This window comes from Nilaparvata lugens, chromosome 7 (genome assembly GCF_014356525.2).
Source record: "Nilaparvata lugens isolate BPH chromosome 7, ASM1435652v1, whole genome shotgun sequence".
NCBI lineage: Eukaryota > Metazoa > Arthropoda > Insecta > Hemiptera > Delphacidae > Nilaparvata > Nilaparvata lugens.
In genome coordinates, this window is record NC_052510.1 from 6525953 (window position 1) to 6552200 (window position 26248).

Consider the following 26248-nt stretch of genomic DNA (forward strand, 5'->3'; position numbering starts at 1 on the left):
ATATATTTATTTATTCAAAAGTAAATTCTTATGGCTTTTGTTGGTGGGGAGTCCCTTGCGGGAAGGTCCCACCGCCTGAATTTGAGCCGTCAATGGGCCTTATGACTGTCAATCTGTCATACTTCAGCCGGGGCCGACAATTTAACTTGCCCATCCGATAGCACAGGAGTGATCTGGTTAAAGAACTGTCTGGTAATGAGAGGGTTTGAACCCGGGATCTCTATGCTGCTACGCAAGCACTCTATCCACTAGACCACGGATCACTCCAATAAAAAATAATAAAATACAAAATCATAAAATGACTGAAAATGGAGGAACAGGCTAATAGCCCTTATGGACATAGATATCCATATATACCCTTCAAAGACCGCTAGAACTCTGACCGCCTGACCGCTTTCTGGGTACCGGTACACACACTCTAAACCATAGAGAAAAGATAGCTTAAGAAGATATCGCATGGTATAGGGTGTTTATGTTACAGATTTCAATGTTAACTGAATCCGATAGTCCTAGTAGTTCTTATTCTTGAGCCTATGTGACACTGGTAGTGTGTCATACTGTGCCGTTCTTACACTCTCACCCCAACAAAACAGTAATAATAGACAGTAGAGACAATAGTCGATAGTAATCGGCTTGAGTTAACAAAAAATTGGCTTCAAATTTGGAATATGAACGATCTATACCATGGGATATCTTGTTATGCTATCTTTTCTCTATGCTCTAAACATAATCTAAAAATAGCTCAAGCGTTTCTCATAAAGTGTGAGCAAATAACATGAGTTCTGCACTGCAGCATTGTTCACTTGAAGCAGTCAGCATTATTTGTACGAGAAGCATTGATTTTAACTATCATGGATGCTGACAGTAGTAAGTGAATCTTACCAGGGCCTATTCACTGTCAGTATTAGTTGAATGAGAAGCATCAATGTTTTTCATGAGGAATGATGACAGTTGAATGTGAATCTCGTCAAAGCCAATTCATTTAAATGTGTCAGCATTAGTTGAATGAGAAGCATTGGTGTTAGTCATGAGGGATGCTGTCAATTTGAAGTGAATCTTGCTTCACAGCCAATTTGCATACTAATCAGATGGTAGAGTGCACGTGTTTCTGATAAGATGACTCAAGATAAATTGATTTTGTTCGTGTGGGGATGTGGGTTGCAATTGGCGGTTGTCACAGAAGGTACCTAACATTGGTTCCTACTTTCTTTACAGCAGAAATAAACATTTCATGAAATGTTAACAAAACCTACTTTTTAAAAATTAATGAAATCGAAAAGCATTCACATCTAAAAAACATTGTATAGGCTATGTTAAATTTATACATTTTCAAGTTGATTTTATACTAAAACCACTACTGGACATCAATCACAGTTGACATCCTGAACTAAAGCTGCGTTTACACCAAAGTTATTAACAAAATGTCTATTTTTCTGTCCTTATAGATTCTATTCAAACCTAGGTATTTGTGATTGTCCCACAACAAAAATTCAATAATATTAAATACTTGGGTATCATAATAGATGATCATCTAAAGTGGGATGTACATATTAAGTCCGTCTGTAGAAGAATTAGATATTTATCTTACAAATTCTCTCAGATAAATAAAATTCTAAATTAGGAAAATTAAGAAATGGTATATCATGCTCTAGTTAAATCAATTCTAGTTAAATTGGGGGGGATGTTTCAACTGTCATATTGAGGAATTATTCGTGGCCCAAAAACTAATAATTAAAATTATTCTAAACAGACCTTGATTGTACCCTTTAAGGTAATGACAATATGACAATTATATATTAAAACCGTAGGTAATTGAATACTTGATAAAATATAAATCCCTTTTTCCTCGCACTTCAAATTCAATTATAAATAATTACCATTTAAGGCCCATTGCAAATAGATATGTCACATATCACACCAATATTGAATGTTTAAGGAAACAGTTGATCCATATAGGCATTAAATAATAAACCTTATTCCGGACCAACTTCCTCATAGACTCTAAGATTAGTAGAAAAACTAAACTAGGAATAAAAGCCTGGACATACATAGCAGTAACTTTTCCTTGCATATCGACGAATGAATATCAACATTCTTTTGGATACATTTGTTGAAAGTGGACTCGCTTCAATTTTTGCACATTTTTTTCTCTTTTTTCCTACTTTCTTCTCCAATACTTCCCTTTTTCTTCTCCTTACTTTTATACCCTATACCTGCCTATTACATGGGAAACCATAGTTGGCTAGGTTTTTCCTCCTTTCTTCCTTTTCAGCACACCCCGCCATGAAGCCTGTTTTTGTATTTCATTGAAAATTTATTTTTGATTGTGATTTTTTTGTGTTTTGATTTTCTTTTATGTATATTGTATTGTGTCGATTGGAATAAAAATTGATTGATTGATTGATATTAGATTGAATGGAACTTGACAAACACATATTATGTTCATCATGTGTATAATAAGTTATGTTCAATCTAATAGAATCATAAGGACGGAGAAATAAACATTTTGTTAATAACTTTGGTGCAGCTTGAGTTTAAAAAGTTTCTAATTGAATAATTTTTGTTGCAGGTCTCAGTTACAGCCATGGAAGAATCTAGGATACTACTCTGGCATAGAGACAAGTTAAAACTATCGATAATAACCGATCAATTCCTTCAGGCTGTGTTCGATCATATTCTCGGCAGAGATGTGGTCAAAAAATTGATGCAGGTAAATTTAGAAATCACTCAAAATTAATAAAAATGTTGTAAAAATATAGTTGTGAGATGGCATGAATGGTAAAATGAATGATAAAAGATTAAAAAGTGCATTCTCATTAATAAAGGTTGGATAGCATGTTGACTGAAGACCTTCAAGTTTGGAGGAAATTCCTAAAAAAAATTAGTGAACAGTGTATTTTATTATAAGTACCGGTACCTGATAATCATGTAGAAATAATATAATTAAAAAATGTTGAAAAAACAATTATTCAATATTTCCTTCAATGTTATTTTCCATCACGAACAGCTTATTATCAAATCACTTTTTGCTATTAGAAAAAACGAGTAGCAGTCAGATATTTTACAATAAATAAGTTAATCACTCACAGTGATTAATCAACATGAGTGAATTAATCAATCACAGTGAGTGATTAATATTCATTTATTGTATAATATCTGACTGCTAGTCGTTTTTCTAATAGCGAAAAGTGATTCAATTTATCATCCTGACTGCTCGAAGTTTTACTTGGCATGAAATATCCCAAGTAGAATTTTTTTCAACTGTGTGAATATTGTATGAAAGGCTAGAAAAAGTATAATAAATGAAGATTTCATCCTGAATCCCTTAATTACTGTATTATCCTAAGTGCTTGGAATAGCATGGAAAAGGTTATTTGAAGTTTGAAACTGTGAATGAGATGATTTTGCATGTGGGTTATGCATATCGATTTCAATAAATGTAGAATGTGTTAATGAATATTGTATGATAAGATTTTGGAATAATTTGATTGAATTAATATAGATGTTGTGCAGAACAAAGTGAAGATGAACCCTTGTATTGATAATTAATAGTGTAGTGAAGATTAGAGTTGGAAATCCAAATCTGTGAACAAGTTGAAAATTAAAATCAGAGGAACATAAAGTGCTAGTGTAGTGTGCAAATTTAAATAGCTTCCGTTAAAATAGGTGAATGAATTTATAAAATTAGGTTTATCGATGTTTCAACTATAGTTGTTGACATTATATTTATATTTTTTCTTCAAGTTGTTTAATTTTTTATATAGGTAGTCAGTTTCTTCTAATAAATTTATTAAACGTCGTGATAGGGTCAAACGATTAAAATAAGTTTTTTAACATTTTTTTCTCATAAAATAAGTAAACAGGAAAAATGAGCCGATCTTATTGGATAGCCTATGCAGAATGATAGGTTATGAATCAGGCCAACTAATTAATTTAAAAATTACTTGCATTATATTGAATGAAAGAGACTAAAAAATTGTCAAAAATCACAGATTTATTGATACTTAGAACTGAGAGTTCATCAGAGATTGGCAATGGTGTAATAACCGAAACCGGCCTTTCTAAGTATCAATAAATCTGTGGTTTTTGACAATTTCTTAGTCTTTTTCATCCAATATGAATAATTATCACAATATCAACTTCTCTACTACACAAGTGAAACTTGCATTATACATTTTTGATCCATGGTCCTTGGACTTTCAATATTTATGCAATATTTCAAGTAATTTATTGTAATTTCATCTTGCGTTTTCTATTAATGTTTACTCAGTATTCCTCTGATTGCATTATAGGTACTGTATTAATGGGGAAAAATAAATTCTACATAATATAGAAATAATTTCCAGCTGTTCGCCTGTTGTCAATATTTGCAGTAGCAGAAGTCTTCGGGGTGAATTACAGCATTTAATTTGGATTTCCGTTTAATAATAATTGAAAATTAATTGTTGAATCAATAAACATCCAAAAATATAGCAATAGACAATACATTAAATCGCACATAGGAACCGAGATGTTATAGCACTAATAATAATGAAAACCCTGTAGAATATTTACAACTAGTTGAAATTATTTTGTGTAACAATTTTAGTGTACTATTTTATGAAAATGTATAGATAAAATGTTGTAAAATGTTTGCAGATGGCTGTTGATGTTGCTAGTCCATCTAATAATAGTAATTCTCAGGTCTGGTGCATTACAACTTGGCTTTAGCATCCAAGCCACTTAATACTTAGATCATCTACCTTGTTTCGAAGCTTAAAACTTGATGCTTGAACTTGAACTGAGGTTACTTAGTTGACTTGAACTTAGTATAAGTTGCTTCCATTTAGAAGACACAGGCAACACTTATATTAGCTTAAATGTTGCATTTTTTTGTAGCATAAGTTTATTGGTTGTTTATAAAAAATATTTGTCACTACTATATTAATTATATTCACTTTTTGAAGAATTCTTCATCCCTGAATGCAGTATTGCATTTATTTTTTATTGATTTATTTATATTAATAATACTGTAGCTATGGTACATTATCAATTTATTGCTTGAATGTCACATTAAAATATTGTTCATGAAACAAATTCAATATCAAATTATTGTATAGTATGAATGACATAATTATTTGAGGTGAAAAATCATAATATTATTCAAGATGCATGTATCTTATATTGAATAATCAATGACATTAAATTATCATCATCATCACTAATTTGATAAAGTGGACCTCTTTCCATGATAATGATATCTATTGCATTTTGGAGAACTACTTAAAAATATTAACACATAATATGCTTTGATTCAATGCACTTACTCAATTTTTTAATTATTCTCAGATCTCAAGAATATGATAAATTCGTAAAATAATGAATATTGTTCTTGATCACGCCTCAAATGAAAACGAATTATGAATTTTTGTAGCATATATGAATTTGTTAGCATGCAAAATGAATACTAATTTTGATCTAGAATAATTATTCTTAAGCATCTCAATATGCATCATGATAAATTTCATGTCCAAATTCTTCTAATTTTAAGTACTGTACCGACAAAAATATCCTCCACTTAATTTCAACAACTGCTACATTACAAAATGATTTCTCTCATTCAAGTGACAAGGATTATTTGCCCTTTCCAACATTATAAATGTTCTATTATTTATTTTGTTCTGTTATGAGAGAAAACTATTTGATGAAGTACTGTATTATTAAAAAAGTCACTATTTAGGAGAGATTTTCCTCGCAGAAAATAACAATTTCACGATGGAACAAATTTTCCTCTACAATTAATACAGACTTGAAACAGTCAAAACATTTTTTGAACAGACATAATCATTATTTTTGAAACGTTGGTTAAACCAAATCATTATTTTTAATAAAGTTATCCTCATTTAACTGTGTCTGTTACAATATTAAAATAATTATCATGTAAGCCATTATTCATATAACAGATTTGTTCTAGATAAAATCTGTTTTTTTTTTAATAATAACATATTTTTAAATGATTACCGATGTTACACTTTCAAAGATTTATTATAAGGGTAAATAGATAATATTCTCACAGATTTATTCTGCTTGAGCTAAGAGAATCTCCAATCTCCTTTTTTCTATTGCAGTCGTCAGAGCAAAAAATGGGCAAAAGCATTAAGGATGATAAACGAAGAAATTGTAAAAATTGGAAGAATCACACACCAAACTCAAGAGATTGGGTAATGCTCATGCGAATGTTATTGCATTTTACCATTAAGTTGTGTTTGCCATTGTGAATGTGCTGCAAAAATCATCAAAATCATAATATTATAATCTAAAACCCGGTTACACAAAAGTTTCTTATATTTTAATCCTGATTAGGTAGAACCAATCAGATTATGTCAACTTTAAATCCTGATTAAATGCAACGAGAACCAATCAGAAACGTTTACTTCACAGAGAACCCTTCTCTAATAAGTTCTTGTGAGATTTAATCATGATTAAAATTTAACAGGCGTTTGTGCAACCGGGTCTTAGACTAAAAATGTAATATAATATCGGAAGATCTAGTTAGCAAATGTGTATTTCACACAGAAAACTGCAAACTTCATAATCATACACAACTAATTCCACTGTCTTGTAAATATCACTGGTCAATGTTAATTTCAATTCGAATACATGTTAAAATAGTTAATTTTTGAAAGTTTACAGCATTTAACCAAACCATGTAATATAATATCGGAAGATCTAGTTAGCAAATGTGTATTTCACACAGAAAACTGCAAACTTCATAATCATACACAACTAATTCCACTGTCTTGTAAATATCACTGGTCAATGTTAATTTCAATTCGAATACATGTTAAAATAGTTAATTGTTGTAAGTTTACAGCATTTAACCAAACCATGTAATATAATATCGGAAGATCTAGTTAGTGAAGGTGTATTTCACACAGAAATCTGCAAACTTCATAATCATACACAATTAATTCCAATGTCTTGTAAATATCACTGGTCAATGTTAATTTCAACTTAAATACATGATAAAATAATTAATTGCTGAAAGTTCACAGCATCTAACTTTGGAATTTTAGTTTAGTAAAAATTATTAAAATAATTATTGATGTCTGGTTAGCATGAAAAATAGCTAACGATGGATACGGGCTCAATGTTTGAGAAATCGATATAATATTTAATTTCTTGAAGAATGCAGATAGGTACTAATATTCCTTAGTATAAAAATATCTTAGTGGCATCACAACTATCAAATGATGAAAATACTCGATCAGTAAGAATAGCAGCATCACAATTTTCCAATACTAGTATTATGGAAATACTCCAGTATGGAAATACTGGACTAATCCAGTTTAGTGGGAGCACTTCTTTTGAAGTAGAGAAATAGACAAAAAGTAGTGTATTATTGTAATTGTAAAAATTGGTTGTGATCTTCAAAGTTGTAATCTTTAGAGAATTACTCACAGTTCATACTGGTGAAATTGAATACACACCCATCTGTAATTATGTAGATTTAACTGATAGCTACACTGATATTTTAGATGAATTTAGTCATAGTTCTAGAACAGTAGCATAGTTTACAACTAACACAGGAGGGTATAAATAAAATCATATTTAGCAGAGTTTACAGTTGCCTACATAATCTATGGGTGAACTTGAATTATGGTAGACCTATTATTTTCTATCGGGGATATGAAATATCATTAAATTCTGAGTTTTTGGTCAATATTAGAAAAAAATATGGAGTTCCAGACTACCATATACACAGACAAGAAACAGTATTAAGATGCACTCAATTCAAGTTAAAACCTTGGTTACTAGGAAAAACTACTTCTTGATGAACATTTTATAAAGTTGGTTATTTTATTTGTCGTATATACCTAGATATACTGAAACATTAGACTCATATAAACTAAACCTTTTGTTATCAAGCCTCTATAATGTACTATATTTACCTTATTAGACAAGATACGTACACCTAATACATCCAGAAATATTTCTATCAAGCCTACAATTTGCCTAATCTAGGAAGAAACACAATCTTGATCTGAATATTTATCAAATAAAAAATCTAGTTCTCATACATAATCAATTTCTTTTCATATTTGCTTGGATATTCAAACTTCTTTTCCTCCAATTTACTGGGAAATTTCAGTTTTTTTATAGAGCATAGTTTACTTATTAATCAAGTCTTCGCTTGTGCTTCCTGTATATACACGCTTTATAACTTCACAATATTTTAAAATAACCTCATGCATGATTATACGTTTCATTTATTGTAGTTAGAAATTTTTCATTCTGCTTCTTCTAATCTCTTACTAAGAGGAACTGCTCTAATCACTTATAGTAGCCTAACTATTAGTTTAATTAGTTGTAAGTATAGTATAAATATTAGTTATAAGTATGGTATGAATTTATTTCACGCTATTAGACTACTGTCATAGACCCCTCTAATAAAGGTGGCTATGCTACTGTAAATAAATTTTGCATCCATTTTATTGGTCGAAGACCTAGATATACCAATATACTGGAATATTAGAGACCCAGATTTACTCAACTTTCTCATTAGACCGCTCAATATTTATCTCATTATATACAATCTACATGTGCCTCAAGAAAAACTAGTAATACTCTGTAAATTTCTCATTGTAACCCATCTAAACGGAAAAACCATAACCTATAACCCATACGCCATATAACTATACGCCCTATACCTACGTCTATAACCCATCTAAAAAAACTAGTTATACACTGTAAATTCCTCATATTAATCCATCCAATTTTACACTGTCAAAATAATCGTGAAGCTTAATTCATGAATGGAAGACGTTTTTGGCAATAATGTGTTCAATTTTATACTCATATACCAATACATGCCTAAATATTATTTCAAATACTATCTTATTGTGGTTCCATGCCTTATCCAACAGAGATTGATGAATTATAAATTTAGAAACTCGTACCTACCTTTTGTACTTCTTGCAATGATACAGAGTTGTCTGAAGTGATTATGAAATTATATTATATAATATGATGTAATTATAATTATACTAGCCGTCAGGCTCGCTTCGCTCGCCATATCCGTCTAGCCAGGGGGCTCCGCCCCCTGGACCCCCAACTGGATCGACCAAGAATGAGATCAGCAGGCTCGCTTCGCTCGCCTGCATTTTTCATTTGAGCATTTTTATTATATGTTAGGACGATCCAGTCGGGGGTCCAGACCAAACGTCTGGCTAAACGGATGGCGAGCGAAGCGAGCCTGACGGCTAGTAATATAATATTTCCAGGAATAGCTCTGATTGAAGTAGCAGTGCCCAATCGATTTTTCCGCGATAAATGCATTTCAATCTTCAACTTAGTGCCAACCTAACAAAGTCAACTCAACTTAATGCCAACCTGACAAAATTATTAATTTAGTCACCAGTTAACAACTGTTTCGAAGAGGTACTCTCTCTAGATTATAGTTCTATATTAACATATGGTATGGACATTTTCCAATCATAATTAAAGAGAATAAGAAGAATATACATGCTAAAAGACGAACTTTAAACCCTTAAAAACCATCCTTATAGTTGAAATATTGCCAAAAGATTTCTTAGTGCGCCTCTAAAGGGCCAACTGAATATACCTACTAAATTTGAACGTTTTTGGTCCGGTAGATTTTTAGTTCTGCGAGTGAGTGAGTGAGTCAGTCAGTCAGTGAGTGAGTGCCATTTCGCTTTTATATAAATAGATAACTCATCATCACATAGGCTTAAAATACTTCTAGAAAGTAGCCTTTGCAACATAATAAATAAATAATAAATATTATTCTATTATATATTATAAAATTATATAAAATATAATGAGATTTATAAGAGTACTCACAATCAATATTGACCACATTTTTGCATCAACATCACGATATATTTCTCATCAGATCAAAAATCAGTTCTTCTTCCAACTCATTTGACCCCATCTTGAGAAACAGGCAGGCACCTGAAATAAATTAAAAATATAAATAATATTGTTAAAACTAATTTATTTTGCATTGAAATTCCAATTATAATTGTTATTGATGAGTGCTTCAATATTAAAATATTTGGCTCATTAACTTGCCATGCATTACTGTACCGTACTTGCAGATAAGCTAGCCTATCAACTATTTTGAAATATTATGATTGCATTATTGTGTAAACAGCATATTCAAGTCATTGTAATAGAGCAGGTAGATTTTCGAACCTTTTTTTTGAGTGGAATTAAAGCGGAGTTCTCAGCTATCACCATTACTGTATTTGTAGATAATATATCAACCATCTTTCAAATTTGAATCACAATATTCTCCAAACAGCATATTTAAGTCAGTGTAATATAGTTCACTTTTAAACCTATATATTTTTCGGTGAAATTGGCTCTCTTAAGACCTAACTATTGAATTAACACTGTATTAACATGAACGTTGCACATATTGTTTATTGATTGTCCTTCCAAGTGCTTAACATATTCCTAATTACTTTAGAGCTCGAATTCACAAATTACCTTCCTTACATTCACAATGAAATATTCCAATTGACTTGGAAAATTTTCCATTTGTTTTGGAGTTTCTTTTATTAGTACAATATTTTACTTTCTGAAATTCGCAACGAAATGTTTCAATAAATTCAACCACTTTCTATGTATTTAAATACGATATGCAGTCAAATATTTAAGTAACTAATTGAAAACTTTTACTTACTGACTGAAGTACTTTCGACCGTCTAGCGATCATTTTCAACGGTGCCGACCTGAAAGTACTTCAGCCAGTAAGTAAAAGTTTTTAATTATTTACTTAATATTTGACTGCATGTCGTGTTTAAATAGCAAAAAGTGTGTTAACACATAGCTGCTCAGAATGCATCAAGAAACCATCAACTTTCTATGTGTTCGAAGTTAACTACACTCTCGAGTTTCTTGTAAAACTTTAAAAATTCTATTTTTAAACATTTATTTCTGAGATAGTTTCAATGTGATGAAATTTAATTTTCAAACTACACTCTCGATTTCTTTATAAATCTTTGAAAATGCAATTTTTCAAAATTTTTATTTTTAGGATTTTTTCTATGTGCTTGAAGTTGATTTTCGAACTACGCTTTCGACTTTTTTAATAAAACTTTGGAATTGCAATGTTTGAACATTTATGTAACACAAATGCAAAGTTTGTCATTGAATGTATTTTCAAAAATTATCAAAAGATTCCTATTAAAGAATGTGTTCTATACATTGGAAGAGTATTATGAAAGTGTGTGTTCTATGAATATTTTCCATGACAATTGATCATAAATTTACTGTAGTTACCACCAGTAATCTGTTTAATGTATTGAGACTGTTATTGATTGTTATTTGGATTTCTTATTAGTTAATAGTGAGACTCTGTTGCTTGAATGTTTAAATATTTTGTTAATTTTGTATTCTTGACTTGTGTAATGCCCTTGATGTCCTCAAGGGTTTCTGCAAATAAACAAATTTTGAATTTTATTTTCGTAACAGGTGAGCGAAACAATGACGGCGGCTAACAGTCAGAACGGCCATCTTGCCAATGGATTGGACGATGCTGAAGACAAGCCAATGCTGATTGTGAAGAAGTCTGGGGATGGGCCAGGCATAACTGCACTAATCAACAGGCAGTTACAAGGTGAGGAAACATCAATCAATAAGCCTTCTATTTCATAAAATATATAAAAAACGTTTCTAAATCTGAGGGTGAGATTATAGCATTGAATAATCAAGATGATAAATACTAAAATACATATACTCAATACTAACTGCACTAATCAACAGGCAGTTACAAGGTGGAATAAATCATAAATAAACGCCTTCCCATTTCATAAAATATATAAAACGTTCCTAAATCTGAGTGATAAATATGAGAGAATTTGATAAATACTACTATATTCTATGATAAATACTACTAAACACAATCCTTGAATTCATGAATAAATTATGTAGGATTCCTAAAGATATACTATGATAAATACTGAATAAACAAGATGACAAATAGGTACTACCAATGTACCTAGAATGTATTCTAGGTACCTTGGGTTCTACCATGCACGATGCATAAACTGATGAATAAATTTGATAGGTTTCCTAAAGTTTTCGAAGATAATTTGATAAATCTACTATGATAAAATAATACTAAATGAACAAAATGATAAATACTACAATACACAATTCATAAACTGAAGAATAAATCTGATAAGTTTCATAAGGGCTTACTTTAGCTATTTGAAAAGAATGAATTTGAAAAAAGAGGCTTTTTTTGGAATCAGAAGGTAGGCATTTGAAATTCAAGTTGAAAAAAAATAGTACAAACTCAAAAATAAATTAGATAACGTTCACAGTAGACACAAAGATGTTGTGGAAGTTCTATATAACAAGGTAGAATGAATTAAAGCACAGGGAACTGACAAAATCTTATTCATTTTACGTTAGTCTCGTGAATACAGATGTGTCTATATGAGACGGCCAGAGCATTTTTAAAATGCAATCTAACATTGTCAATTCATTTGCCTTCATTATTGAAAGATGAATGAATCATAGGGTTTATCTTCAATACAGTAACAATAATTATGTGAATGCCAATAACCTAAATTATAAATAATACCCGCAAGAATAACATTTAGAACTGTAGAAAAGTGATATCAAAAATCGGTTACGATGAAAAAACTTGAAAACTAGCATTCAAAATATTTAAGATTGATATTTCATACATTTGTATTTTTATCACACTTGTCTGAAGTATTCTCATCCACACTTGCACAGTGCACGGTAAACTATTAAAAAACAACATTTCAAATCCATGATTCAAAAAAATTAGAAGTTGAAAGAGAAATTAAGGAACATTTAGTGATAGGGTTCTCAACAAATGGATAGGGACATTATAATCAAACTAAATTCGGAATCATAAAAAGACTATTGAGATACAAAGTTCTACGATACACGTAAATGTAGTTGCATCTTCTCACAGTATACTAGTTGAGAATTAAATAGGTAACTGAATAAAAAGATGACAAACTAAATAAGAAATTGATAAATTCAAAATCTACAAAAATTTTGAGAAACAAACATTTATCATAGTAGATACCTACAGCACCTGCTAGTGTGTTGATATCACAGTGTATTTTATTTGAGTTATTGTGATAATTGTAATTTTAAGTGTGAATTATGTACCTCCACACTCTCCACAGTGCACACCATAAGAATAATAATACTGTTAATGATAGTGGGCAAATATTGATTGTTTCACAATACAAATAGGTAACTAATTCATGCATTAGTCTTACACCATACAGATCTAATTAGTAGATTAATTTAATAATCCATCATTTGCCATAATTCTCAAAAGTTTTCGAAGTTTTTAGGGTATTTACTAGGTTTTTGAAACTTTTTATTGATATTTTCAATACTCGAAGTGGACTCTTTTTTAATTTCAAAGATCTTTGAAAATTTTCATTGATATTTTCAATACTCGAAGTGGACTCCATTTGAATTTTGAATCTTTTTATACATATTTCAACAAATTTGATGGTCTACCCAGATGTCACCATGAACGATGGATTGACTATGGCAATCAAATGAGCCTCATGTTCATTGCGAATAGATTTTATGATCTCTACTAAATTATTAATATCTCCATAAAGATTTAAAGCAGAGAAAACTCATACGATTGTAAAACTTAAAGTTTGAATAAAGATTGAAGAATAATGAATGAAGATAGTTTTATTCTATGGTTAAAGCATGAAGGTGTGACATCACAAATTAATAGTAATATTATAATTTTAAAGATGTTGTTGTTTTCTGATTATTGTTCACCGCTCTTAATATATCAAGCAATCAAGCAATAATATATAAAATTCAACTCATTAAGTTCTTCATCATAACAGTTTTACAATATCATATTGTATTCTTCCAATCTAAATGTAGTTACTTGTTTCAAAAAGTAGAATAGACCTAGGCAGCTACCTGATACCAAAAAAATATTTGTGATGAGACTAATGTAAATTTATCTTAAATCTTGAAATGTAAACGACTCTATGTATAATTAATCACCAATAAGTGTAAATAACCTGTAATATACTGTCTTGAGCCATAGTTTTTTGTGTTGTGCTATGGTAATTATAAATGCATTTTGTTGGAGACTATCCCATTATCTGTAGTATCGTATAATAACTCTTGAGCTAAAATTCCTGTAAATTGTTTGCAAACTTAAATAATTTTTGTTTAAAATTCGTAAAATATTATATTTTTGAAACTAACTTGTTAGTGTAAATTATACATTTGTCGCGTAAATTCTGCTTAAATTGAGTGAATGTTTTGCATTTTGTAGATTAAAGAAAATAATAAAGTACGTAGACTGTTTGCCAAGTAAGAGTTGAGATTTTAATAGATTCATTGAATCTATTCATTAATAAATAATAAATTATAATCATGAAAACGTGACTCAGTAATGGAACCTAATTTCAGAGTTAAGTCTATCATGAGGATATAATTGATAAAAAGTGAATACATAAAACATAATAATGTTTCTTACAACTGTTCCATATCCCATCCAAAGTCAAGTGAATCATGAGTAAGGGACATTATTTTTATTCTAACAAACCAAGCTTTTCTGAAATTAATTCTTGTGAAGCCTGCTTTCTAGGACACCCATTAAATCTAATAAACTATCACAATTATAGATAATCAATCAATCATTTCATTTATTTCACAAACGAGCGCTTCTTACAAAATAACAAATATATTAGATAGGCCTAGATAATATGGATTCAATGTTCAATTGGATTTGATAAGTGTCCTAAAGCCGTGTCTATGATGATAATTTTCTAAATAAGATATAAAATTTCGATATTCAATGTTTATCACTTCAAAATAAATTACAAACAGCCTAATCGACAAATTATTAGAATCAAAAGGTCCACTCATCTCTCATCTTCATCCGTCTTATTACTCACGCACAAGCCTAGAGCTCATGTGGGCATCACACTCAACAAAAACGCATCATAGGGAGATCCCATTAACATGACAAATATTTTTTCCTACAGTTTCCTTGAAAAGTGACCATTCCTGCACTGATTACAGAACGCAAAGAGTTCCGCTCTAGTGCGCAAAGTATAACTTTGCGTACTCTTAATACTTTGCGTATTATCTTGCAGCCATCCCAATCAGCTGTTGACATTGTTGGCGTGTATTTTGAATGCAAATTTGTTCTATCTATATTTTTTCTGATTTTCAAATAAATAAAAATGAGAACTCATTGAATTATACATTTTGAATATTATTAATTATTCATTATTTCAAATAATATTCTTTCATTCATAAATTGATTGGTTGAAAAATTATTTCGAAATAAGGATTTACTCAAATTTATAAATTTATTGGATCAATTTAAATAAATTATCGATTATTAATTTTCAATTGGATTATCAAGTTTAAAATAAATTAAAGTTGTTATTAATAACAAAATTATAAAGACAAACATTTTATGGTTTTTACCCATAATCAACCACCTCTCATATTCAATGGTAACTGTAGGAAAAATTTAATGTGAAATACGTGAGCAAAGTTCCTCAGCTGCACTCAAGAAACCATTCCGCCCTCGCCTACGGCTCATGCGTGAACGTTTCTTTCGGTGCAGCAAACTGTCACTTTGCGCACTAGTTGCACAAATTCTTTATTCATAAACCCTTCTTTATGCGGTTCTAAGACATAATAGCTCGGTATCTTGGAAAATTAGTATTTTCTATCATTATTCAAATGGAAGTTATCAATAAACTCTTCAATTGAGATAAATTTCATGCTTGAACCTCTTGAAGTCAACTCTGACAAGTAAAGTCTGAATTATTATTCAACATATTCAACAAATCTTGACATATTATCAAGACATGATTATTATTATATCGCATATTATAAATACATTGATAAGTGAAAACACAAATTTAATTTTAATTTTATTAAAAAAGTGGTTGACAATTTAAATTTGTGTTTTCACTTATCAATGTATTTATAATGGGCGATATAATAATAATCATGACTTGATAATATGTCAAGATTTGTTGATTATGTTGAATAAGACTTCAGACTTTACTTGTCTGAGTTGACTTTAAGAGGTTTTTAAGTAGGAAATTGATCTCAATTAAAGAGTTTATTGATAGCTTCCATTTGAATAATGAGAGAAAAAAGACCTATTGAAAAGACCTAATTGAAAACACAAATAATTGAAATTGTCAACCATTTTTTAATAAAACACAATTCAAATTTGTGTTTTTATTATGGAAAAGTACCTACCACAACATCACTCTCAACAAAATTCTAACCTTGATAAGTATTGTTATATCTCCGAAAAAGTAATTAAAATATGGCTGACAACCAAAACGGTTGATAAAATTATGAATGAATATGTAAATAAACTACAAACTAACAGATAAATCAAAACCATAATATTGCAATAAATCATAGAAATAATTTAATCAACAAAAATATGCCTCAATTAGTTTCCACATGCACACAACTACTATTAATGCAACAACACTCCAAGTAGGCCTACACATGAAATGATTGAATTTTCATAGAGTCTGCCCCTTTTTGTGAGAATTATTATCCTAGAAGCTTAGCCTATATCCTTTAACATTGCTCAATGTTGTTATGATGTATGCTATTGTTATTATACTAGTTGTATTGTTGTGTTTCCACATTAGGCATCCCTAGGATAAGGTACTATTACTGTGGTAAGTCATACAGCAAATAATTAGTTGAATGTTTTTCATATCTCCTACCAGCATTAAATCGATTCACAATCAATACCACCTATATTTATTCATGGATTGTGTTCAATATTTTATTTTATCAATAGCCTAAAGCTGCGTTTACACCAAAGTTATTAACAAAAAGTTTATTTCTCCGTCCTTATAGATTCTATTAAGGTGCGTACAGATTTACGCGCCGCGAACATGAGCAATTCACTTTTAATCAGCTGATGCCAAGCTTTTTATATCTGTATCTTACCGTTTTTGTAAAAATACAGAATAGAATAGAATAGAATTACTGCCTTTATTTTATACCTGGGAGGGCGAAGTTGGGGCGCAGTCGGCCCTCTCTTACACTTAACCCTCATATATAGATATAGTCAGCTGATTAAAAGTGAATTGCTCTTGTTCACGGCGCGTATATCTGTACGCACCTTTAGATTGAACATAACTTATCATACACATGATGAACATATATGTGTTCCTCAAGCTCCGTTCAATCTAATACAATCTATAAGGACGGAAAAAATAAACATTTTGTTAATAGCTTTGGTGTAAACGCAGCTTTATTGTAGGTTTATTATTGCATACCACTTCATTAATTCAACTCGCATCAAATTCCACTTATTCATTCATGAATTGTGTTCAATAAATTATTTTATCGATAATTTTAGGTTTATAATTGCATTCACTACCACATAATAAATTGTTTCATTCAATAATACCATATTATTTATTTTTCCAATAATTTCAAGTTTCTATCCACTAAATGTTATTATAATAGTTGTACCCTATATATCATCGCATCTGTAGTTCCATATATATTTGTTCTGAATGTTCCCATTATCCTTCATAGTAGAGCATTTTTTGGTAGTTTCATTGAAACCTTGTATCATAATCATTTGATCATTATTCATCATTAATTATTTTGTCTTTTTCGATTTGAATAGTTTATGTAGTACAGTAGTCCTATGTCATAAATAAATACAACTGAGTTTGTTTAAAATTATATGCATGGAAGCATTATGGAGTTTTGGAAAAATGCATAACTTTGTAGTAGAGATTTCAAATGTTGAATTTCCCATTGAATTCATGGGAACGTAAATTTTGTAGTAAGTTAGAGATCTCAAATGTTGAATTTTTCATGGGAACGTATTACAGGTATCCATGAATCTGAGTCCAATCGAGAGTAGAGTTTAGTATATCACTAAAATAAATTGAAATTCAATGGAGCTCATGTGTTTTTTTTAAATACAATAGGCAGGGTTGCACAAAAGCCTGTTAAATCTTAAGCATGATTAAATGCCACGAGAACCAATCAGGGAAGGCCTCTTTGAGAAGAAGGCCTCTCTGATTGATTTTCGTGGCATTTAATCAAGATTAGAATTTAACAAGCATTTTTGCAACCGAGACATGGGTTTAGATATTGATGATGCTTCAAGATTTTCAATGAGAAATAAGAACTACTTATATTCTGTTATATTTAAATTCTAAATAACTATTAGTATAAAGTAAAATATCAAATTACTTACTGTTGAGTTAATTTAATCGCAGAGGAGGCATGCTATAGTTTTATCCCTAAACCTAGCATTATTCATGTGCATGAAATGCTTTAAAACTCAATCTTATAAAATTATTCAACTATCATAAAATAAAAAATAGGACACATTTTCCATTTATGACAGAGACACATATTCATAGAATGATTGAAAATAAATAAAATATTCTTTATTTTTATCGTTTTCAAGTTTATAATGAGCTTCTTCCCTCCTTCCATTAATCCATTTATATGAATTCTATTTACTATTGTTTAACAGCTAGAAGTATACCAATGTACCTAGACTAACTCTATTTTTAGGTACCTACCTTGAAGTATACTAAAATACTCCAATGCCAAGCAGTATGAGCAAAATTAATAATTTCAAGTAATATAATTAATTAATCAATAACTTTCTCTTAAATGAACTTGTTTTCCAAAATGCCTTGAAAATGTATATTTCTTTTGTGCTTCTGTGTAAAGTAGCTTGTTTTTTTAAAATTCAATCACTTAATAAGATTATTCTTTACAATTTTAGTGTAATTTTTTAATCAACTAATCTGTTATTGGAACAATACTAGCATTATAATATTTCCTATTTCCCAAACCTTGCTTATAATGAATAAGTTTTTGAAAAATGTAGATGGAATACCGGTACACTATTCTATGATATAATTAATAATAATATCCTACTATATTCTATCTATCTTGAGTTTTTTATCAATCTAGAAACTTATTTCCATAATCTTAATTTATAATTTTTTGTTACAGTTAGCGTAATATTGTAAACAAATTATAATCCTCCAAATTTTTCAATACTTGTGCGAATATAAGCTTTTCATCAATTTATTTTCTTTTGGACACGACTAGTTTCTGCCATCAACTTCAAGTGATATAATTGAACTTTAATGATTAATTACAATTAATCCTCCAAGTATCCCTATTGAAATAAGTGGAGGCAAATTATAATCTTCCCCTTTTTCTAGACCTTGTGTGAATATAAGCGCTTCATCAATATTTACAAACTTATTTTCACAAATTTATCTACGATTTTCTCTGTTACAGCCAACGATCCGAACGCATGGAGACTCGGTAGGATCGAGGAAACAGACCATGAGACACCCGTTTGACTCCAGGACGACGATTCAGAAGAAAACTGGACATAAAACCTCAAAATTCCGACTTGAAACAATAATTTTTGTGCACCAAACTCCTATCAACCACAAAAACCTGTTTCAAAGCATCAGCAACTGTGTTCCACAATCACTAAATATTGACTGTCAAATAGCAGATGATAGCCTAAAATTCGGAATTGATTCTAAGGGCATCTATTAAATTATAATCGAGAGTCTCGTCTCTCAATGTTTGGAATTATAGGCTTGTTTGTATAAGACTTATATGTAGGCTATATAACAATCAAGATCTAGCAACTAGTTGAGAATCAAATAAATATGAAGCAGCTTATTAAATTTTAAGACAGATAATAGTATGGATTTTAATTGCCTAATTGAAATTGAGCCCGGATTATTGAGCTAAATAGATTATTTTTTATCCACATAAATTTGAACCAGATATATAATTTGAGACAAAACAATACATTGGTAAAAATGTATTTTAATGAATTGTGTATCATTGAATCAGTAAATGGATAAATGAATAAATAAGGATTGGAAACGAATATAATTATTTGAAACAAAGCATCAAAGTTAAATTTCTGCGAGAGGTAAACTGGAAACAGTTTCTAAAAATAATTGTAAACAGGTAGGCTCTTTGAATAATTGTAGTAACTTTATAGTTGAGGGCAAATATTGAAGATTAAACATTACTAAACATTATCAAAGCCTTTGAGTTGAAAAGGTAGTCCATGTAATCCATGGGCTAAAAGTACTATATTGTTATAGTACTATACCTGATGATAACAGAAAACAGAGATTTGCAAGTCTTAACCAAAAATTTTCCCATTAAATTACTTTTAATGATCTCAAATAATAAGAATACATAATCAGTTCAACGTTAAAATCATCAATAAAAGAATATTATGATATCTGAGTCATATATTGACTAGAAAACATAATTTTTCAAGAAAAAAATACTTAAATGGAAAAATATAAGGCCTGCTCGTAAATTCTGTATTCCAGTATAAAAAATATAAAATTTGTGCTTCTTATTTATTTTTACAAAAAGCACTTCCTACAATTCTATGAAGAAACGCATATTATACTCAAAATGTTTTGCCAATCTCTTGTATACTCTTTGCCAAGTTTTCAACTATTTAAGATGCATTCAGTATTATCGAGAAAGTATTATGTGCTATATTTATTTGCAACTTCTAGTAATATCATAGATTTTGTTATATTTGTAACTTTCATTTTATATGTCATTACTGCTGTGTCTTATAACTCTAGAAACAAGTGCTGTGTCTAGTTGAAAATCAAATAACTATGAATATTTGATTAATAGGTTTTTTATTTTTAGATTTTCAAACAATACCTGTAAATTATGTAAATGTATTATGTGTATAGAAAGTAAGATGTGTTTATAGATGTAAGTGAATATAATGGTCGATTTTTGTAACAACTAACATAGTGTAGATATGTCTAAAAAGATTTGGACGGTGTTTGATGTATTTCCTAGTGAGAGAAAATATTTCCGTTTGTCTCTAGTTAACAATAAAATAATGTAACATGACAACTCATAGGAATTTGATGAAAATATGAGGGGAATGTTCAATGAATTCATCAAATTACATTAAAATTGTACATCACATTTCAATTTACATAGGACAACTTATTTGAAAAATTGAATTCATTCAAAGAAATGTGATTTATTCAATTTTTGAAAAAGTTGTATATGTACTGAAAATAACACAGTTTATTATAACCCTTGATGTAATATCCTGTCCCATGATACTGATATTTTTTAAGATGTACGGTATCTACTACAACATCCTTGTAACTTAATTGTTCGTTCTAAAACTGAAGTTCTATGAAGCTAGTTGTATCAATAAAGAATCAGTACACAAATACATAAATTAAGAAGAGCAGAAATTGAATTTATATCGAGAAATGAAATATTTCCAAAAGTTTATTTAATCAATGTCATATCAGTATGCACCTTTGTGAATTGATTATTAAATCATATCTTCCATTATCCTACATATCCCTACACTTCTACAAAACGAACCAATTCAATTGAATATCAAACACATATTCAGCATAATCCCACTAAATTATCACATCAATGGACCCAATAGATGTCATATTTTTATAAACCCTGTAGTTTTGATGGAATAACTCAATTTTAATGTAATACGTCATGTGAAACTGTAATAAAATTCCAAAATGTAGACACTCTTTTCAAAATGAAAACGACTTTGATCGTGGAGATTATTTTTTGAAACTTCACGAGAACCAACATTGATTTGGTGAAGATATTTCAGGAAGTACTTTTTGATTTAATATAACACTAAAAACTGCATTTCTTTGTGAAGAGTTGTAAAATTTTAAATTTTCATTATAAAGCAATTCATTGTACTGTTTTGTTGACAAATTCATCTTGTCATTACTTATTTATTTCTCATTCATAATCAACTTAAGGACAAAGAAACAGACTACAGTTCAAAACTTCTTTTTATCCTAATTTCATAAAATAAATTTTCCAAATGAAGGTTATGTGAAACTTTTCATTTTTTCACTAATTTCCACACTGAAACAAAACACTACATACATTTTCAATTTTGAATTTAAAAGCTTAATATGGAAGTCCAAAAACACACCAAAAAGAATTACGTCATCTAATACAGTAACACTATTGGATTTTGAATATGTAGACACTCTTTTCAAGATGAAAATGACTTTTATTATAAAAATTATTTGAAAATAACACCCCATTATTTATTATTTATTTATTACATTCCACAATCACAATATCAAGTTAATGATTGGGAGAGAATCAACAGGATAAACCCATAACAATCTAATGTACAGACTTGTTGACAAATTCACCTTACCAATTAACATATATACTCAATGGGCTACTGTTTTTACCATTACCAAAATTACTCAAACTTGAAAACCTTAAGAAAACAATGGCATTTTCAAACCTGAAAAAATTCAGTCTTCATCACTGACTATATTTTGATAGATACAATATTATTTATGAACAAACAAAATTATTCAGAACTTAGCTTAAAATAATTAAATGATTCTAAAGTTGCAAGATGTATTATGCGAATTGGATGGTATTGTCATACTATTGCTGGAAATTATAAGAGTAGGCTAGATAATAAGTTACCATGGTATGAAAATATATAAGAAAATGTGAAGAGTTTGTTCAATTGGATAAGCGACTGAATGAGATGTGAATTGAATGTATGGTTGATTTTAGATTGTTATGTTCCATATGTTGTTACCAAAAAATTAAGTTTGAATACTTGACAAATGTGACATTCAGAAATGCCATATATATTTTTCATCATAAAAGAATAGCATATTTTGTGAAGATATGGAACACATACTTCCATGAGTTGAATATAAATTTTTGAAAAAAATGTTATTTGAAGAATTTTTGGAAAAATGGATGTCATCGAAAAATTTACTTATATGTATGATAATACCAGACCCATTATTTATCATACAAGAATAATAAATTTATTTTATGCTTACTTAGCTTCATCAGATTATTTTCAAAATTTATTTATTTACAATGAACCTAAGGACAAAGAAACAAACTACAATCCAAAACTTCTTTTCAAATTGCAGTATTTCTCAGTATTACTTAGTCAATGCGTTAATATACTTGGTAATAATTGTTAAAAATTGAAGTGTTGAGATTCAAAGATATATTTGAGAATATACATCCATTATAAGTCGATCGCAGTGCAGTAAGGGGTTCGAAAACAATAGGTAATTTATTTCAAAAGAATCAATTCACTCTATAAAAGCGTAACAATTTTCCTATTACGAATGATACCCACATGGGCGTTTTGTTTGTGCTTGGGTAATGGAAAGTACGAGGGTGATTTGATGAAATTATCAAACGTCCATGCCTACAGGTGGGATTCGAACCAACGACCAACCAGTTAGCGCTAGCAGACGAAAACCGTGCCCACACTGAACATATGTTCGACATACATGCTCGGCAAACATGTTTGTTGAGGGGCTCAGGGACAAACATTTTAAAAAGTTTGGACAATCATTGTTTGTCAAACAAAAAATTACTGTTTTCCAAGCATTTTCAGTGCTTACTATAAAACATGAAAACCTGTGTACTCCTCACTTACAATATTTTGTTTGGTGACGCGTACACACTGGCCACGGGCAAACTTTGTTTGTCAAACATAATAAAATTTGCCCAACTGTTCCAACAAACATGTTTGTCAAACATTGTTCAGTATGGACACGGCTTAAAGGGTGCAATGCCTTAGTCGTTTTGGTTATATTGGGATGAGTTTTTTTCAATCCAAAATCTTAAGTTTTTTTTCTTGTAGCCCTTAAATTATTGTTTATTAATTAACAAAATTGAGTGTGCCTAATATTGTTGTATAGAGTTATAACAAAACCCAAATAATTTGTGTTAGATTTTGATTATTAATAATTACAATAATTATTGAGTGGGTGCTTGAATAGAACTGTATCACTGTTTGTGAGAGAAATTCTAAATAGAAATTAATGTTCATATTATATTGGAAAATTGTAAACTAATAACTTCCACAAGCTGAATGTTGTACTTCAATTAGTGCTGTAAATAGATTTCAAAAAGTGTTAGCTTGAATTATAAATGTGGGACGGGGTTGGAAAGTATTAGTATCAGTAAAGATTATTTTTTTAGAAAACCTACTGCATTACATGAAAATATTATTTTAGAATGATGAATGAAATATTCCTTTAATCAAAAAATGTCTGGAAGTCACATTACACATAGAATAATATAAATGTTGAGTTTGTCTTCACTAAAGTTACATCAATTAAAAATTGATACTACTCACATGAGTTTGATAAATTATAAATAGTTCAAGGAATAAGAAATCCTTCAAGGATGAATAATGGAGAATCTATTAAACCCTGCATTATTATTAAATCAACAATACATGAATATACATCACCGAATTATAAATTTAAATTCATTTCAATTTACAACATCACCAAGAGGAGATGTCAACAAAACGCACATAGTAGAAATAATGTAGATAAAGGAAATAACACAGGAAACCCTCAGAAATTCTTCGGTAAAAAATATCCCACTTCTCTTTCAGGTCCAGTTCTTACTTATATTTATGAAATAATACTTTTGACCTATCAGCTTCCGTTTCTTAGAACCATATATCACATTATGAATTTATTTATTTAACATTTTATTTTGTAATAGTATTCTCCCATGTTGTAAATTTGTATTGCTTTTATTATGTATTTCTAAGATGTTTTAATTCTTTTATTTCTGCCAATAAAACATTTTAATTTTCATTTTCAATTTCCAAGTCGAATAATTGCCGATAAATATACAGTACTGATCAATATTTTAGTAAAAAAAAAAACAAGAATGGATGAATTTGAAAATCCAGAACTCAACAGAAGTTGAGTGATTGTTTATCACGATCAACCATTTATTGTGCAGTTAAATTAACCTACATGCGTTATGTTTCCATTGATAGGATCCACACTCTTTAGGACCTATACTACTTATATTAACCTTCCATTGCATGATGATCCAATAAAATACTTCTCAAATCATCAACTAGTTTAAAACTCATTATTTAATGTAATAATTACAATTGAAACCAGCTCAAACGTTATCGAGCTTACAACAGGATACGACTTTCTGGGTGGTTTAGAAAAAAAACGTTGATTAGTAATTATTGAGATAATGAATAAATTCAGATTGAAATCAAATGGAAAATATTTTTCAATGCAATAATGAGGATGAATTCTTTGACAACTGTTATTGATAGTAAATTGCGAATCGAAAAATAATGAAAATATTCTGCTCTTAAACTATAAATCGAAATTTGATTTGATCTACTATTAATGTTCCTTTGATTTATAATAACTCAATCCTATTTCAAAATGTTCAGAATTTTGTATTCATTCGTTGAAAGGAGTTTCTAAATGTGATTCATCATTTAATACAATATGATTTTGTAGGAAATTGCACAATTTTAAGTTTAGGTAATAGGTATTCAAAATTCATTATTAGACTTGAAATAAACCGGAAAAGAGAAGGCTATCAGAACAAGTAATTAAAAAACTTCATCCCTGAATATGAAAATGATTATTGGATTTGAATAACGCGAATTCAAAATTATCATGGCTTTTTTATACATTCGACAGTATTCAATGGCATTGAAGTTCATACAAGAATACAACATAAATTCTTTCAAACTATTTGTATCGCAACATTTTATTTTCATTAATCCTATTGTGAATACTTTCAGTAATTAAAAAATTCTGACAAACTGTAACATTATTTCATTATTAGCTTGTTGGTCTGAATGATATCATAATGTGGGTGCTATATTTAATGTTGAAAGAATACACATCTATGTAAAAAATGACCTTAGATATTTATAGTATTGTGCCTTGCGTTGTCAAGTTGTCAAAATGTAACCATGTCGAATGAAGAGATAGTTATTATGAAATCCTGTTTAATCGATTAATTTTTGAATGAAATGTATCCCTTAGATGTCTGTCTAACTTTGTTGTAAATAAATAACTATACAATGTTGTAAAATGTGTTTGTATCATTTACATAATAATCAAAAGACACCTACATAATAAACAATTTCAAAATATTTTGTTAACGAGACGAGAGCAACAATAACTTTACTTGAAGTAAGTATTATTTTAAATCCAGAAACAAAGCATGAATCAAAAGTTTGATAATCACTTCTAAAATCATGTCCACACTGAACAAATATGTTCGTTATACATATTAATTGAGGAGCTCAGGGATAAACATTTAAAAAAGTTTGGACAATTAT

The 26248-nt window shown here is 29.5% G+C and overlaps 1 protein-coding gene across 8 annotated transcripts in view; it reads left to right on the plus strand.

The window, feature by feature from the left end:
• LOC111056320 (popeye domain-containing protein 3) overlaps positions 1–25998 on the plus strand; it is a 129246-nt gene extending 103248 nt beyond the window's left edge. For 5 of the 8 annotated variants that reach the window (XM_039433571.1, XM_039433572.1, XM_039433569.1 and 2 more), the window contains exons 5-9: positions 2570–2710; positions 6108–6200; positions 11482–11626; positions 16689–16718; positions 19339–25998. In XM_039433571.1, coding sequence (XP_039289505.1) covers positions 2570–2710; positions 6108–6200; positions 11482–11626; positions 16689–16718; positions 19339–19403 — 474 coding nt within the window. In that variant the 3' untranslated portion in view covers positions 19404–25998. The remainder of the gene's footprint in view (positions 1–2569; positions 2711–6107; positions 6201–11481; positions 11627–16688; positions 16719–19338) is intronic. The other 3 variants (XM_039433574.1, XM_039433575.1, XM_039433576.1) reach the window with 3 other exon arrangements.
• Positions 25999–26248: the final 250 nt, after the last annotated feature.